This window comes from Gallinula chloropus (assembly GCF_964237585.1).
Source record: "Gallinula chloropus genome assembly, chromosome: 14".
NCBI lineage: Eukaryota > Metazoa > Chordata > Aves > Gruiformes > Rallidae > Gallinula > Gallinula chloropus.
Window position 1 is genome coordinate 6,376,639 of NC_140099.1, and position 17,654 is coordinate 6,394,292.

Sequence of the window (17,654 nt, forward strand, 5' to 3'; positions counted from 1 at the left end):
AAGACAGAAAGATTGCATCCAGGAAAAGGCAATGTATGTAATAAAAGACATCTGATTCTAGGAGCAGTTCACATCAGCCTGCATAGCAGCCTTCACACAAACTGTTTCTCAGGTAGCATCCATTTACTTGTGCTCACAAATAGGGATCCACCCCGACAGCACTGAACTTGGGAGTCTGCTGCAAAGGTGAAAGAGTCAAGTCAATTAGAATTGAGCTCTAAGATAGGAATGACTGCATAATCACTATGACATTTTTAGAAGGTGGATGATACAATCAAGGGAAGAGCAGTAGAGGAAAGAAGTAGCGATTAAGTCTTCCTCCAAATAGGGTACTGTCAGCTTTAGGAAAGGTGCAAATAAGCATACTAGCCAAGGTTCTGACCAAGGGAAGGCAGGCTCTGCAGAGGGAGCTGGACAGGCTGGATGGATGAGCAGACCCCAGCCTTATGGGGTTCAAGAAGGCCAAGTGCAGAGTCTTGTATTTTGGTCACAATGCTACAGGCTTAGGGCAGAATGGCTGGAGAGCTCCCTGGAGGAAAAGGACCTGGGAGTGTTAGTGGACAGAAAACCATCCAAGGATAATAAACAGAGGCTAACAAACATTACTGAATGGCCCAGCTTACCTTTGGTCCAGTTCTGAATGTGAAGAAATCATAATCAAAAGGAGACAAGCAACAGGTGAGTGGATAAGGATCCTGTTGTATAAATGGAAAAGTACTAAGAGATTCAAAGCCTGGTAATAATTTACACCATATTCCAGCAAGCACAGGAAATCAAGCTAAGAAAGGGCTTAAAAAGCCTCATAAGAAACCAGGGAAAGAAACTCAAGTTCGTTGTTGCGATTGTAAACCTCTCCTCCTCACCTGGAGGAAAACCACACAAGTGATGTCAATAAAGAAAATAAAAGGGTGCTCTCATAAGCCCCGATTTTTCTCCTTATAAACTGAACCTTATCCCACACGACTCATACATTACCAGCAGATAATCTCCCAGCTTGACCAGAAACCGTCCCACTGAACAACTTGCCCAGCACTGATTTGAGCTCCCTAGAAGTTTCCTTCTAACTCCTGCAGTAATCCCTCCCCATCAAGCCAGTGAAAACATAGCTGCGAGTGCCATCTAGAGGATCTCACTGCTCGCTGGAAAACAGGTTGGTTGGTTCAAAAGATGAAACTTCTCAACAAGATTTTCAAACTGCTCCACCGTTTGCAAGTGCTCGTGGAGCTGGGAAAAATCTGTTGGATGCCATTCTTGCTTGCAAGTATGAATACAGTGCACGGTCAGGTGTATTGGTTGGTACAGGATAATAAACCCATGAAATGGAGCTAGTGAAAACCAGCTGGGAAGGTTCTACTTTGCCAGCAATTTTAATTAGTGACTGGAAATCCCAAAATATTATGCAGCCTCTAGAAAGGAAATAGCAGAGGAGAACACTAAAAGCACCAGAATCTTCCTCAATGTGTTTGCAGGTGTATGAATACTCACAAAATTTCAGTGTTACCTCTAAATGTAACTACAATCCAAGGGATCTTGGAAGTGTCTGGCAGAGATGGCTAAGGAGCAGTCTGGAAACCAAGCAAATGGAAAATCAGTTGGGATCGTCTCCAGAAGACCTCATGAGGAGGGAGCCTTATTTGGATGGGGATTTGTGTGCATTCACAAAGATACAAATCAGTTCACACACAGATGATCACAGCAGGTCCTTTTGTCATTCTGAGCACAGGGCAGGGATTCAAAAGCACCAAAACACTGACTGGGAGGTTACACTGCAATGGAGAAGCCTGTACTACCTCTACTCAGTGCTGTGCCTGTGGCAAGAGAGATGGCTTCAGAGCTAAAATACCACCAAGTGGGGCCCTGCCAGGATGGAAGCAAAGCCATGAGCTGTGCCATGTGTCTTCTGGGGCTGGAGAGTTCCTCTGTTCTACCACAGCTCCAGAGATGGTATGCCAGGGTAGGGGGGTTGTTTGATCCTTCTGTGGAGCCTTTGCCTTGGGCTCTCACCTCTGCTCTACATCAGACCCAAACCAAAAGCTCCACTTTGCCACCCCATTTCCAGTGTCAGGCACCAGTGAGGTTCATGGAGCCCCAGCCCAGTGTCACAGACACCCCTTCACGGCTGGAGCTCAGCCCCTGCTTTCTTTGCTGTCACTTCTCATAACGATCCAGGGCAGAGCCACTGTGCGGTGGCAGATAAGGACATAAGGTACCAGATGGCTCAGGTTTATGGTCCCTGTGAGATGGCAGAAGAAAAAGCAGCACAGAGACACCACATTGGTCAGGACCAGTGCCAGGACATCCCTAAAGGAGCAAGGAAGTTCTCCAAGCACTTCCCATTGTGCAGGTGGGAAGCCTTTGCTGCAGCAGCACTCAAGCAGTAGCTTCACCCTGCTCCCCCCATCCTGTTTGCCACATGAGGCCACCACACAGACATCTGAACACCCCCAGACACACAGGGGTCCAGGGAAGCTGAGCTGGAAGCTGGCCACAAGATTTAAATCCCAGGCATTTAACTCTGGTGACAGACTCAACACTGAAATACAGGTATTGCTGTGTACCTCTGATTCCCAAATGCTTTAAAAATCTGCCCTTGCTATTGCAGGTGCTTACTTACATGGTTGAAATCTTAAAGCAGCCAGGAGTTTATTAAAAATGTGCTTAGACACATGTAAGCAAACACTGCTAATGGAACATTGAGTGTCAAATATATAGCGCCCTACGATAAAATATAACAGCAGTAACGATCTACATCCCTGGTGTATTAAGAGCTGGTTGTATCTTCCATGTTTGCTTTAATATCACTCATCACATAACACTGTATGCATTTAATTAACTATGGGATAAGGTAATCACACAGAGAAGGAAATATCACACACCGACTAGGGGTTTTGTAGATAGTCAACTATGAGAAGTTCTCACATCATCAAGCACTCTGGACACGATGAGGAAGCAATTTCTCTGACAAAGGCATAAAAAAGAAAGCTCCTTGCTTTGCCTGGGGAACCAGATTCAGATATATTTTTCTTTCTATTTAAAATGTATATTTTAATTGACTTCAGATTTGATCCCTCCAGTTACAGTCTTTCTGTCCCTCCACGTCTTCCAGATTCACTGCGTAGTTGGAATTCCAGTCTCGCTCAAAAAGGTTTTTTAATTGCTCCTGGAGAGGCAGTTGCCTTCTCTGCAGGCTGGTCAAATTCTGTTTGATAATTAGTCCCACTCCAGCTGTATTAATGAAGTAATCTTCTGACCAATTGGAAGTCCCTATGCAATAGAAAAAAGGCTAATTAGGAAACATTCATTTCCCAGTGTTCTGTTTGATATCCACACTTGTTAAGTCCACACTGCCTGACTTTGCTGATTTGCTGTACAACTGCAAATCTCATTAAGACCAGCAAAAAAACAGGTCACCTCCTCCTTATTCCAGACCTTGGGTTTTGGAAAGACAGTGTTAACCACAACCCTGATGCTTCATAACCTTCTGATTCCACACAGCGTGTGGCAGAGACAGACAAATCTATTAATTCTAAATATGGGTATTAAGAGGGGTTAAAAGCCAATGCTTGATATGGGTTTCTGTGCTTAAAAAAATAATAATTCTTAATCAACTTAATTCTCTTTGCTTGTTAAAGGAAAACAAGAGGAGAATCTGGACCCTTGATCAGTAACTCCTCAGGAGCTGTTCCGAGCTCAGCATGCAATGCCTGCTTTTAAACCAGGCAAAGCTGTGAATCCAGCTGTAGATACTGTCTCGGGCCCTCTCCCAGTCTACAACCATTCAGAAAATCAAACACTGTGGAAAAGTACACATTTTATCACTCAGCACTTCTGGCATTCACCTTAACCAGAAAAATCTACTCTCAGTTTCAGGAGGTGCTGAGGCGTGGAAACAAATCATCTGTTTATCTATCTTCAAAAGTCAACTCAGGAAGAAACAAGTTCTGTTAAGGGCAATTGGAGCTGCAGGTCCTCAGCCTGCTGGAAGATCAGGCTCTTGGCTGGCTTGCATTGCTTGGAGCTGTCTGAAAGGACAGAGCCCTTTCACATTCCCTTTTTTGAGGGATCCTGATAAAAGAGTGAAAAAATAAGCTCCATCCTGATGTTCAGGAATCAAGCAGCAATTGACACTGCTGTTTTCTCATTTCCATTCCTAGAATTCTGTTCAGCAAACAGCACACAGAATTAATTCCTCCCAGCAATTTCTTTTTTATTAAAGCACAGTAACGTTAAATACTACAGCATCAGCTATTGCTGCATCGTTCTGAGCACACAGCCTGTGAAATTCCTACTGTGACTGTCACTGGCTGTGCTCTCAGACTTGGCACACTCTCTTCTTAATGGTTTGCAATCATATCAAATAATCCCTTACTGAACTTGACCTATATTATTTTCTCCCCTTCACATCTCTACTTCTTTACCCAGGGCAGACATTCTGATAAATCATACACTTTACATGGCAAAATGAAGCCTTTTTTCATATCACAACCCATCCCATCTCAGTCTCAATCCTATAGATCTGAAGATAATGTCTTTGGAAAAAGGGAGTACATACCAATATAGGCTACTTTATCAGTAACCATGTATTTGTTGTGATTCACTCTCCCATAAGGAATACTTGTGTGATTCAGAACTGGAACGATGAAGAGTTTCTGGATGGAGAGAAATTAAAAACATAAATAGAAATAGCAGAGTGAGGAACAGATCGAATAATTGGACAGTGCAGATTTTCTGTTTCCAGAGTAGAATATTGCAGAAAGAACAAAAGAGAATATTACACACACAGTTATTAAACACACCATAAAAGAGATTTTACTCTTATCCAAGAAATCTAACAAATAGTACTTTCAGCACACATAAAATTGGATAAGCAATTGAGATCAGATAAGGATAATGTTTGCTTCACAATGTTCCATTAGTGGCACAGCTATTATCATTACAGGGCAGACAATTAAATGCCGTTTTAGGCAGCTGTTTAATAGATCTACATTTACCACTGATTGCTGCTCTTATTTGGTGCTAGAATGGGCTGATCACAGACACAAGGGGTACTGCAGGAAACAATAACGCCTAACTTTTTGTGTTAACTCTTACTAAAATCTACATTTCTGTCAGTTTGGGGTTTTTGGGGTTTTGGTTGGTTGGTTTATTTTTTTTTTTTTTAAACCATTCCTCCTTCCTTCTGTAACTTCTCTCTTTTGGGGTAGCTGCATTATATTGGGAGCTTCCACACCATCCCCACCCCACTCGATGCATCCCAGCCTAATACCTAATGGTCTATGTATAATATTTACTGTTTAGAAAAGGGCCTATTTATATAGGCAATCAGCAAAGATCTCAATTGTAAAAAACTGACTGTAATTAGACCCAGTAAAGATACTCCTTACAGGAAAAGGTGCAGGAGGAGAGCACTGAGTTGTCATATAAACTATTCCTGTCAAGGCGCTCAGCAAAAGCGACTGCCTGGGTAATGTTGCAAGCACTGCAGCTAGGCACATCCCCATGGTATCACTAGTAGCTTGCAATAGCTGCTTCCTCAAAGATTATCTCTTGGGCCTTATTTTCTCAAGGAACCCAAAGAGCCACTGCAACAATGGACAATCTGCTTCTCTAAAACCCGATATTTGCACATGCAACTGGGAGCTTAGACTCCAAAAACCAGTGGGTGGCCCATATCCTCAAGCTGTCTTTCCAAAAATCAAGTTTCTTATCATACCACGTCGACACTGATGTGGGCATCTGGGTTGTTGAGAGCACGCAAGGACTTCAGATAGTAGAGCATGGCTGGGTCAGAGTGGGTCCAGCAGCTGACCAGAAGCCGGATTTGTACTCTGCGGTTGAAAGCGACACGTCTCAGAGCGTTGTCAATGGCTGGCCAGTATCTAGAGACAGAGTAGGTACACAGAACAAGGGGTATTTTTGAAATAGTTAAGTAGAAAGACGTGACAATAAACTGAGAATACAAGTGAGGCCGTGCACAGATGGGATCTCTGATGTCTAGTAAGAGAAGCGCATGTGCCTTCACTGGGGGGTTTAAATAACATTTCAGCCTTCTACCCAGACAGTTCTTATCCCAGCGTGCTTTGAGATCTCCAGTCTCTGCCAAGTTGTGATGAAATCAATCAAAAAATGTAAAGCTCAGAAAAGTGGGTGTTCACAGCTGCATACAGAGCATGGCACCGTCACACTCGTTTCCCTAGGAAACTAAAAATAACAATAGCAACTCCAACGTAACTCCAAGGCATACAGCACGAAGTAGAAAGGACAGCACAGAGCCTAGAGGAAAGCCTAAGAGCCATTTTGCAGAATATGGTAGTTTCAGGACCCCAGAGACTGTTTCCAGTGTCCCCAGAGGTCCTGCACCATCAACCAGCATGGAGGCTCTATCCCTCCCCATCCCTCCTTGCTGTCTTTAGTATGCTGTGCACCCCTAAGGAAACAACCCCAGCTGTGCTCTCCAAACCTGGGGCTGTCTGTGCTCCTGACATTTGTGTTGGCAGGAGCTATGGGGAACATTTTTTAACCCAACTACACACTGAGAGCTGGATGGTGTATATCCCCTAATAACACCAAACATCCACGTAGTGTTTTCATTCCATAGGTCCTAAGAAGTGCTGCATGGAGGAAGGCAAGGCTCATTGGTACAGACTGTGGGACTGACAGAGAGGGGTCTAGCACTCACTCATAGTCCTGTGAGCTCTGGTGAATTAATTTGCCTAACTTATTCCTTTTGGTTTGCAAGGGCCTGAATTCTCCAGTTACTGCTCACACATCATCCTACTGCAGTCAATAGACCAGCCATGTGCTTTCAGGCTCAGGCTGACTTGTAGATCCTGAACAGCTCAGAAAAGGATGCTATTCAGAAATTCTATTTTTGAACAGCTTCCATTTTTCAAATATATCGGTTTCTAGTTGATTAACACTCAGGCATTAAGACAGCAGCTTTGTTCCCTCTGCCTCAGCTGCTGGAGGAACCTAACCTGAACTAATCAGCCCCAATTCATTACACTACAGCTGGTTGCTGTGGAGAGAGCCCCAGGCCCTGTTCAGCTCTCCCTAGGCCTTTCAAACTCTTGTTTGCATCTGATCAGGCCCTAGATGGCACAAATGGTGGATTAGGGCTTCAGATGAAGACTGAGGAGTATTAACACACTCATTCCTAAGGGGGAAAAGAGACTTTCTATTCATCTATTCTTAACTAAAAGCAGGAGATGAGAAGAAACCCAACTGTACAACACAGGAAACAAAAAGCTATTTGATTTATAAAAAACATTCTCCAAGCAGAAGCTAGTCTTTGAGATTTTGTTTCAAGGGCAGCGGAATTATCTCTGTCTACCTATCATCCTACACTCTTCCTGCTAACATACTCATGCCAGTTAGACAACAGAGGCTTTATACAGCCATGACACAGGGCATGATGCATGGCATAATTCTGGCTAAATGGCAACCTAGAGCTCACCTTATTCTTCACAAGCCATATTGACCATAATTATTTTGCTTCAACCTGTTTCTCAGTCAGATTATGTAGATGATTGGAAAACTCAGAAGTGTTGCAAGCAGATAAGCTTATAAGCACTTGGTTGCATGTAAACATCCTAATTCAAGCCTACCTGGGAGTCGTTGCCCCATGACTCACTAACGTTCCGTGTGAGATTTGAGTTGATGTGCAGGGTCTGCATGATCCTGCTGTGACCCTGGGCAGCTCACAGGGGCAGTGGTCCACCACGCACATTTGATCACTCCAGATCACCACTGCCACCTTCTCTTTGAGAGCTGCTGCTGCTGCACACACCAGCACACTTCAGGAACTTGGATGTCCGTCGATGGAATTATAAAAAAGGAGAATAAACCCCCAAAGTTTCTTTGAGAGGCTGTTTCAGCTGCTGTTGCAGAGGTCAAGAAGGACAGTCAAGAATCACCCTCTAAACTAATGGCCAGGAACTACAGGCAGCAGGGCCAGAAGTCAAGAGTCTTCTGAAAAAAAAGTAACAGAGCAACAGGAGCAGAGGAGAGGAGCAAGCCAGTATTTTCTCTGCCAAAGTTGGAGGTCAGATATATTTCTGCTGTTCCCATTCCTTTCTCTATTCATAAAGCTGCTCTGCTGTGTTTTGAAGGGAGCTGTACATGACTGTCCCTAGTCTGGCACTTCAGAGTTTTCTTGCCTCCTGAAGGCCACAGGAGGCTGCTCTAAAACACCAGTGAAGCACGTGAGCAGTGTTGGATAGCAACCTTCCTGTAGAATCAGTGTTTGCACAGTGAACAAGGCAGTTGTGAATGCAGAGCAGAGCCTCAGTGCTCTCCACTGAGTGCTTTCACTGCAGAAGAGAGGAACAGTACATTTCTCCTTTAAACAATGCACAGTCAACTGATTTGTTCAGGATTAAAATTATACCTTTCTGGATGAACAAAACGGCTGGTAGGGAAATATTCCATAACAGAAACATAGACAAACTTCTGTGCCTCACTGATAGTACTGATGATGGCAAAGAGGTCATGGGTGCGACCTTCTGGACAAAATGTTGGAGGAGAAGCCTGTAAAGAGAAAGGCACATGGGTCAGTGATTTGATCCTTTTTCTGTCAGACCATGATTAATTTATATTCAGATCTGTTTGGTTTTCATTACAGTAGCACAAAGCACTTGAGGTGGACCACCAGCATTCCTCATACCTGCCATGCCCTGATGGGTCAGGTATGTATTGATCTATTGAGCCCACAGTTGACGAAAGGAGACCTGCACCCCATCCTTGCCATACTACCTGACAGGTGAGGCTGGGTCAACTCTTACTCCTTGAGTAGTTCCAGAGAAACCTGCCGAATGAACGATTACCCAACTGGAGCACAGGTAGCTGGGGACTGCTGAATAAACTTTTCTGGCCAATGCTTAAATCTAGTTTACAGACTACCTGGTTGTTTTCAAACATACTTACAGAAAAATAGGCTTTTGTCAAGATTCCATTAAATTCTACTTCCAGAGGCCGGCGGTTGTTAATGTGGGTAGAGTAATTATGAGGCCAAGGGAATGGGATGGTAGCATTAGCATGTCCAAGATCCCAGTAAGTACTAAACGTCTTCCAGAGGTCTTTGGCTAAGCAGCTGCAGTTGTATATCACAGCACCAAACTCTTTCACCTGCAAATAGAGGAAGCCATGTCACAGCCCCTGAGCGAGCCACCTCCCAAGGCTTCTTGCTGTTTCTCCTGCTCAGACAGTATTTCACATCATTAGAATTTCTCTGTTATGTGCTTGGACATGAATTTCCCCCCAAGTTTTGAAGGTGCAGCAGCAGAACTTACCTGAGATAAAGACCTCCAGTCCATATTTGCACTGCCAATGTATACGTGCTTCATGTCTACAATCCAGAACTTGCTATGCAACACTCCTCCTGCCAAACGTCCAAAATCAATCTTTTTCACATGAGCCCCTGAAGAAAGATGGGGAGGGGAGAAAAAGAGGTTTAGATACTGCCCAGAGAGGCTGTGGAGTCTCCTTCTCTGGAGACATTCAAAACCTGCCTCGACATGTTCCTGTGTGACCGTATCTAGGTGACCCTGCTCAGACAGGGTGGTTGGACTAGACAATCTTTTGAGGTCCTTTCTGACTCCTAAAGTTCTGTGATTCTGTGATACAGCATGGAGATGGTAATTGATACTGCTCCCCTGACATGTCTGGATGTCCGATAGCTGCGCCTGGTAATAACTACCAAAATTCACAAGCACATTCCCAGGAATGTGATAACTTGTAAAAATACACAAAATATGAACTTTCAGAAACATGCCTCAGGGCATGACAACATACACAGAAACCACGAGCTAGTGATGCATAGTGCCTGTCCTTTGAGCCCACCTAAGTGCCACACCAGAATAGACCTTGGACACTGGTTTCTCAGGTGCCTTTTTGCATTACTGAGATTTCAAGGATGTCACCAAAAAACGGAGATAATTACCTTTTTCCTCTAAAAACTCAAGGTCAGTTGAATTTGTAGCCAAAGTTGGCACACTTGCTGCAACATACACAGAGACATTCTCCTTGAGTAATTCCTCAAACCTCTTCAGGATAGCTTCACCCTGTACAGTACATTGCTTGTTAATTTTCATATTCTGTTACAGAACGTTTAGTAAAACACATGCAAATACAGTGTCACTAATGGATGCTTCCTTTGAAGAATGCCAACACAAAGAAGTCAGAATTATCACCTGTTTCTGGAGTGTTTCAATCAGAGAAGAAAGGGAACAAAGATACTGATTCCATGTATGAGTCAAAGTTTCTTTTCTGTCAAGTTTAAAAGTATGACCACAAACACCCTAGTGAACTCCCCATTGAAGGTCAACTGTTGGATACTGATGCTCAACAGATATTGTTGCATCATTTTTCCCAAGGGTAAAAGTAACAGAGACTATCCTAAACTGAACTGCACCTTTAGCAGAGACTCTTTAGCCTCACATCTGGCACTTCTGGTGTGGAGGAAGTGAGTCAGGTTACAGCACCAGACCCACCTGGTGAGGAAGACAAGGAGGGCAGTCCCAGAGAGTGAAGATAATGAGAAAGCTGTTCCAGGAGGGAGGCAGAGGATCTGCCCAGTGTAATAAAGAGGCCAGCATCTGGTCTATAAGCTAACAACATGATTCCCAACACATGACTGAACTGTGTATCTGCCTGATATACAGCCTTGTCCCTTCTGCTCTTCTGAAGAGTCCTCAGCCCATATTGTCCCCCAGACTCTGCTCAGGATTGCCTGGGAGGTTGCCAGATGCCACAGGCCAAACAAGAGCCAAGAGACAATTAAACCTGATGGGTGGACACAAGGTGAGGCCATGCCATGGGCTCTGCCATTTACTTTTGGTGGTGGAGCCAGAGAGGCCTTGCAGGAAGCCTGTCTGCCCGAGATGCACACAAGGACAGACCTGCAAAGGAGAGCAAATGCCCTGAGCTGCTGTCTCATGGTATGGCTCAGGAACACCTGCAAATGGGCAAATGGAGATGTTGTGTCTGCACACGGGGAGAAGCAGCATCTGACACAAATGTCCAGCAGACTTTGCTTTCTGACTCTTCCACTCTTCCAGTGGGAATTGGCACATTCACTTGTGTATATGGGGTTCTGTAGGGCCTTCAGCCATGCCACTGGCTTCCCCTACTGCAGGCTGACAACATGCAGGATAGGCGAGTGTGGGTTTGAGAGACTGACCTCTGGGTTGCTCCTATAACACAGCAGAGACATACTCAGACTAATCCTAGCTCAACTGGAGGAGGAAAGCTGGTGTGCTGCTTCAGCCCAGCATGGAAAACCTTTCTTGACTCTTCCTAATCAAGCAGCATCTCTGAGAGACAGACCACACATTGCATGATACATACAGCCAGAGATGTTCTGGTCATTTTCTCCTACCTGCTTGGAAGATGAATCATTGACATTGATATCCTTCCCAGTGAGAGACCAATAGTAAGAAGCCACGTGAATGTTCTCCTGGGCTATATCAAGGAGTCTCATCCAGGCTTGGTACAAGGGTTTGGCTGCAGTGCTATTTATCTCAAAAGCTAAGTCATAAGGAACATTTTCCACAAGTTCAAAGCTGCAAGGGCAATTGTATATCGTGAAACAAATTACTTGACTCAAGCAGGGAAACAAGCATCTGTCAAACTGTACAGCTGGCCATTTTGAACATCAACCTCAAAAGCAAATGAGCTGAACTGGACAAGCAATCTGTGAGTACTCTGTATCCTCAGTTTTTATAGCCAAACCTAAAAGTATTCACAAAATCCAGTGGAATGGATTCTCAGTAGCCACTCTGAGCTTTGAATTTTACCATTCTAAAGAAAAATAACCTCCTGGGGCTGGGAGTCCCTTTAGTATCCTCTCCTCTCTTCCTGGGACAAACACCCATTGCCCCTTCCAGCCTCTGAAAGGGGGGTGAGTTCAGCAGAGGCTGCTTTTTCCACTGGTCACGCTGCTGCCTCCCACCACTGCCATAAAGGGACGATGGCTGGAGGTGGTGGAGCAGCTCCAGAGCTATGCTGATCATACAAGCACAGGAGCAGTAGTGGAGCTGCAATACTGCCCCTCCTGCCCCTCATAGCAGGCTACTGCTAAGGATCCGGTGCCTAAACAACACCCCTATGTTTCCCAAACTAGAGTTCTTTATCATTTATTATAGAATGGGAAGAGAATAACAGCCATGCTGATATTGTCATGTTTGTAACTATTTCTCCACTATTTCTCTCTTGCTGCTCCCCGTGCCCTTTGGCACGGCTTACCTGCAGGAGTCATTGGACCTGTTGGTGTCCTCCTCAGTTATTGTGGTTCCTGAGAGAGCTCCATAGAGTCCTTCTTCCTCCTCCACCTCTTCGTAAACATCGACAACTGTTTCTTCTTCTTCTTCCTTAGGCTCAACTGTGCTGTTCACTCTCACCAAGTAAACAGTCATCAGGACAACAAGAGCAAGTATCAAAACTGTCCCTAAGATTTGAAACTAGAACAGAATCCAAATAAGAGAGGATGTAAGCCATCACCAAGTCACTGATGCACCAGCCAATGGATGATTCCCTATTGCAGGTAACTAAATCACAATCATTGAACAGTCATTCTGCTTTCATATACTCAAAGATTGTGTTCTTAGATACGTCACTCAAAGCAAGGACCACGAGCTACATAGGGGTTGGTTTATGTGAGGAAAATGATTTTAGTTTTGTTTCAATTTTTCCTATGCTAACATGTTGGGGGTTTTTTTCCAAACCTTGTGATTATTTTGACACTGATCAGCTTTATTTTAGCTCAAGACAAATGAGCACTCAACAAAATTGCTACCAAAATCAAAAGAAGGGAATACGTAACACAACGTTAGCTGTGGGATCAAGCCCAGCACTACTGTAATGAGGAAGTTCACTAAGTCAGAGGAGAAAAAATAGGCCTGAAAATATCAGAGGCAGAAGGATGTTTTGTTGTTACCAATCATGTTCTGGTTTTGCCTTCTAAAGTAAACCTCACTTAAGTGAAACTACACAGGTCTCATTTATCCCTGTGTTGAGTGAGCAGTATTTTCTTGTCATTCTGGTGTGGTGAGTTAGATTCATTTCTCAGTTTCTGAACTTCCCTTTTTTTTTTTTTCCCCTTTCTGAATGTAGATGGGGAAAAAAATACCCTGGACACCTGGTATATCCAGATCTGGAGTGCAGCCACTCACGTGCTGTAACAGACAGCAGCAGGCTCTGTAAGTTAAGGACAGCCACCAGGTCAGAACCGTTTTCCCTCCCAACAATTATCCAGTCTGGCTCCAGATGGCAATTCCCAGAAGCTGGGATCATCCACCCACCACGGTGCACTGCAGCACTGAGCTTGTGAACCTGCAGGCAGGAGAGCTGCACCTGGGAGCGGTCCTGGGGCTGCAAACTGGAGCTCCCAAAGGAGCATGTGTGAAAGTTGGGTGGATAAAGTTCTTACTTTGCCTTTTCTCTCTCTCCCTTTTTCCTCCCTACCGTGCTGCCCTCGACTCCAGGCAGTGATTTGAATGAGAGGAAGCTTTTAAACTGACTGGCTGCTTGTGTTTTTGCCCTCTGCTTTGTTTCCCCTCCCATCGACGGCAACAATACTCCCACCAATTTTTTAAAGAGTTTGGCATTTCCAAACACACCGGCAAGACTTCTCCACCACACAGGTTTTAGGAGGCATTTCTAAAGTAAGAGATCTATTTTGAAGCCACATCTCGGCTGTAGGCTCTGATGTTCAGGTCCTCCAGATGTGCTGCAGAGCTAAACAAGCGCTGCGTTACTCCTGGCAGTGAGGTTTCCCTGTCCTGAGCCAGGGCTGCAGGATTGGGCTCCCCATCGCTCCCTCCCGGCAAGGTTTGGTCAGTCTGCCGGATAAATCAATGAGGGCTTTGTCACTGGCTTGTTTACAGATAGGATTGAAGCCTACACGGGTTTCTGAAGCAGGCAATACAATCACTCCTGAGCTGCTGGTGCTTTTGAGAAAGGCCAGGGCAGCCTCAGCTCCTGTGAGCCAGTGCACTGGATCCCGGTAATTACCGTTCTGACGTCTTTTTGATTGGTCACGCTTAATTTCATGCTGGAACACTCATTAAACCTCAGGGATTCTTTTAATGCTCTTTTCACAATCTGAAAAACAAGAAATGTATGCAAGGGGAAGAATAAAGCTTTATGGCAGAGCTCGTATCAAACCGGTTACAGACCGAAGCGGCAGGTTATTGCCCGTGCTTTAAACCTCAGAGTGGCTTTGTGCAGCAGCCTCCCTCTATCGTGGGCCTCCCGTGACTGTTAACAGCCTCCAAAGTGAGAGAGACAGGTCCCTGCAGTTTTTCCCTGGTGCTATCTACACACCAAAATCACTGTGGTAATTAACATGTAAACAACTGCAACGCCGCCTCTTCAATTCCCCCTCCAACACCCACTTCTGCCCCCTTGCAAGCCAAGACGTTTCCCAGCAAGCTAATCAGTGAATGCAGAAGCCACAGGTGACAGTGTGCTGCATTGTTGTCATCCTGTGTGTGACTACTGGGGTCCTGCTCTTTTCTGATGCACCTGAGCTGTTGTGTCTCTTCCAGAAGAGATTCTGCTAAGGGGGCATGGATGAGGCTACAATCTAAACTCTTCTACAATCTAAACTCTTCTACAATCTAAACTCTTCTCCCCTTGTTGCAGCCATGACACTGGGAAGTACATTAACATCTTTTCCTCCCCCAACGGTATTGCTCCTTGTCTTCTCCTGTCACCAGCAGAGGCAACTGAAAGGGCAAATACCAAAACAAGCCCAAACTCAAAGCAGACAGCAGGGTAGGGGTGGCTGGCTGCTTGCCTGTTTTGCCTTCTCAAAGGTCAACCCAAAAACTTCACACATGCCTAAAGGGTCAGGAATCATCCCTGCCCTGGCAGAGGTGAACTGACCCCAGAGGAGTCAGCTGTCCTTTTTCATGCTCAGAAGCCAGAAGCACATCCTGGTGCATGGCAAGTTTCAAAAAGTGCTGCCAGATGGTATCACCACCTGCCCAGTCCCCAAACTGCCACTTCCTGTCCCTGAGGCACTGGGTATTTGGAGCCTGGGGGGTGAGCGTGCTGCAACTGTATGGGATGTGCAGTTGCTCTGGGGGTGGCCACAGTCAAACAAGTTTTAGGTAGGAAGGATCCTGCCAGACTTGTCCCCATACATCTTACCATATGTTCACAGCTGTTGTCACCTGAACTGGGGGGGCTCATGGTGTCTGTCCTCCCACACATGCCCATGCTGTGTCCAGCTCCTGCCCACACCACTCTTCTGCACGGATGCTGTGACCACATGGACCAGTCAGGAGTCAGGCACAGCATGGACACAGCCCCAGAGGCTTCCTGTGGGACCCAGCTCACAGGAACTAGTGGGGCTGAAGCAAAGAAGTGGAGGATGTCTTGGGAGACAAGGGAGGTGGACATCAAACAGTGGCTTGGGGAATGTGGAGAGGGATGTGAAAAGAGAGGACCAAAGGTGAAAGAGCAGACAATGGAGAATGAGAAAAGGGAGAGGGAAGGAAAAGTATGAAGAGTCATGGTTAAAAGCACCCCAGAGCTGCAGCGATGGAAGCAAAGTTTCCATTTCAGAGTCTGCTGCTTGGTGTTACCATCTGTACTTTCCAAGGCAGTTCTACTCACACTTTCCACTGGCACTTTCTCTTGCTGCCCCCAGGTCCAAGCTTTTACACAAGCTGCAGTTACAAATGTTGGCAGGTAACACCCATTCCCCCAGCGCTGGAGAAACTGAGCTGCTGCCAGCTGTGACACAGCTGGCCATTCCCTGGTGAGTGTCAGGTCCCCATGCCCCTGAAATCTCAGTCCATGCTTTAAGCACAGAGCACAGACATGGTGTCTTACCCCAGGGAGCTTACAGCCCAGGCAAAAGGAAGATAGAACCACACAGAGAAGGCTGTGTGACCCTGACACACACATCATTCCCCCACCTTGAGAGAAACTGGTCAAATAACCACCCAGGAAACTTAGTGGGAGCAAAAAGAGGAGGGAGCAAGAGAGAAGAGGCTCAGGAGTCTGGTAGGAAACTGAGGCAAGTGGATTTCAAAGGAGAAGGAGAAAGGCAACCAGAAGCAATGGCAGCAGCCCTTCAACCTAGACCTGGAGAGCCCAGGGAGGCTGCAGGTCACACTCCACAGCTTGCTGCTTTGGCTGTGGCTGTCCCAGCCACCTGGGCTGTCCAGTAGCAAAGCCCCACCGGCTGCCCTGGGCGGTTCTCACCACAGAGCCAGAGCTGGAGAGGGGCCACCTTGTCCCTCCAAAGCTAGAGCACCCCCCACCATACATTCAGTGACCCAGGCAGTGCCTTGGTAAGGGACTGCAGCTGCAGGTGCACTTAGAGCTGTGTGATGGCTTCAGGAGGGACCTTTACGAGAAGCAACTGGTTTCAGTTCTCTCTTTCAGCAAGTTACAAAATGGCTTCAAAAAAGCAGCATTTCTCTTAAAATATGAGAGCAAACAGATCTCATCTTTGCAGGAAGAGTCACCTAACACTTGGTTCAAAGTCCATCTTGGTATCTTTGACCGGAGATAGGTTAGATTCCCAGCTGCTACACAGAAGCCATGAGAGCTGCACTAGAAAATCACACTTTAATTTTCAATAAAGCAAACATCACAGACCCAAACAGAATTCTTAAGAATAATATTGTAGCTGGCCAGTAATTAAATACGTCTCTCTTCAAGCTTTCAGGGCTTTACCAGCTCCCAGTTTCAACCACTGAAGTCCATCCAAGAACAATAAATACCAGCCCTACTTAGTGTTGCTTCACAGACTGGAACACAATCTAATACCAAAGTCTGCTGAGTACACACAGGAGACTCTTGTCTACAGCACTAAAGCTGCTTTCTCCCTGCCCCCAAAATAACTTTTGCTAATTGTTTTCTCCACCAACATCGAACTGTTCTGGATTTTGGATTTCAAACACAAGGATGAGGCTTCTCAGCAGACAAAATCATCCCCGGAAGCTGCCTGAAGCTCCTCAGATGAACCAAGTGCATCCAGATCTCTACGACCACCCTCCAGCACTCTCATGATGATGGCAAATGAATGTACTTACCATCCTGGGAGACATCATCCTGTCTGGGTGTAGTCCAATGTTAGTCCCGACTCTACTTACAAAAGGCAGCAGATTAGTTTCAGGTTCTTCTGTTTGTTTCCTCCTGCTGCTGCAGATGACTTCCTCTTAAACACAGACTTTCACAACAGGCGCTGAGAGTCCCAAGTTATCATCTAGCTGTTGCTGTCCAGTTCTTCACCTCCAGCCCCTGATTTTCACTTTTCTGGCACACCTTTCTGCAGTGCCTGACCTGGCTCAAACTCTGTGGGACAGGTAAGTTCCCTCTGCCCTCAGCGGTGTAAGATCAGAGGGCAGATCAGCACTAGAAGACGCCATTCGAAAGGATTGCTCAGCTTTGTGCCACTTGAGTCCCAGGCATGGTGATATTCTCACTGCTTCATTCTTGATCTGCCAGAAGCTTCATTTTAAACACGCAAACAAACCCTCCCAAACCACCTCTCTACCCAGTTCCTCTTGCCTGACCATCCTTGGTCCCATAAGGTAGCAAGCTAGGTCCTTTGAAATAATACAACTTTTGTCTTAAAAGCGTGGTATTTGGAATTTGCAGTGATACCATGAGGGAGAAGTTTACACACAATACTG

General features: G+C 45.6%; 1 protein-coding gene across 1 annotated transcript; it reads right to left on the reverse strand.

Moving 5' to 3' along the window:
* Positions 1-3,055: 3,055 nt before the first annotated feature.
* Positions 3,056-14,839, reverse strand: PLD4 (phospholipase D family member 4; the record flags this gene model as incomplete). The annotated part of the gene is made up of 11 exons (XM_084270702.1): positions 3,056-3,264; positions 4,553-4,649; positions 5,714-5,879; positions 8,390-8,529; positions 8,926-9,126; positions 9,291-9,418; positions 9,941-10,061; positions 11,378-11,561; positions 12,244-12,458; positions 14,011-14,100; positions 14,798-14,839. 11 exons carry the CDS (start codon positions 14,837-14,839, stop codon positions 3,056-3,058), a joined length of 1,593 nt encoding a protein of 530 aa, XP_084126828.1.
* Positions 14,840-17,654: the final 2,815 nt, after the last annotated feature.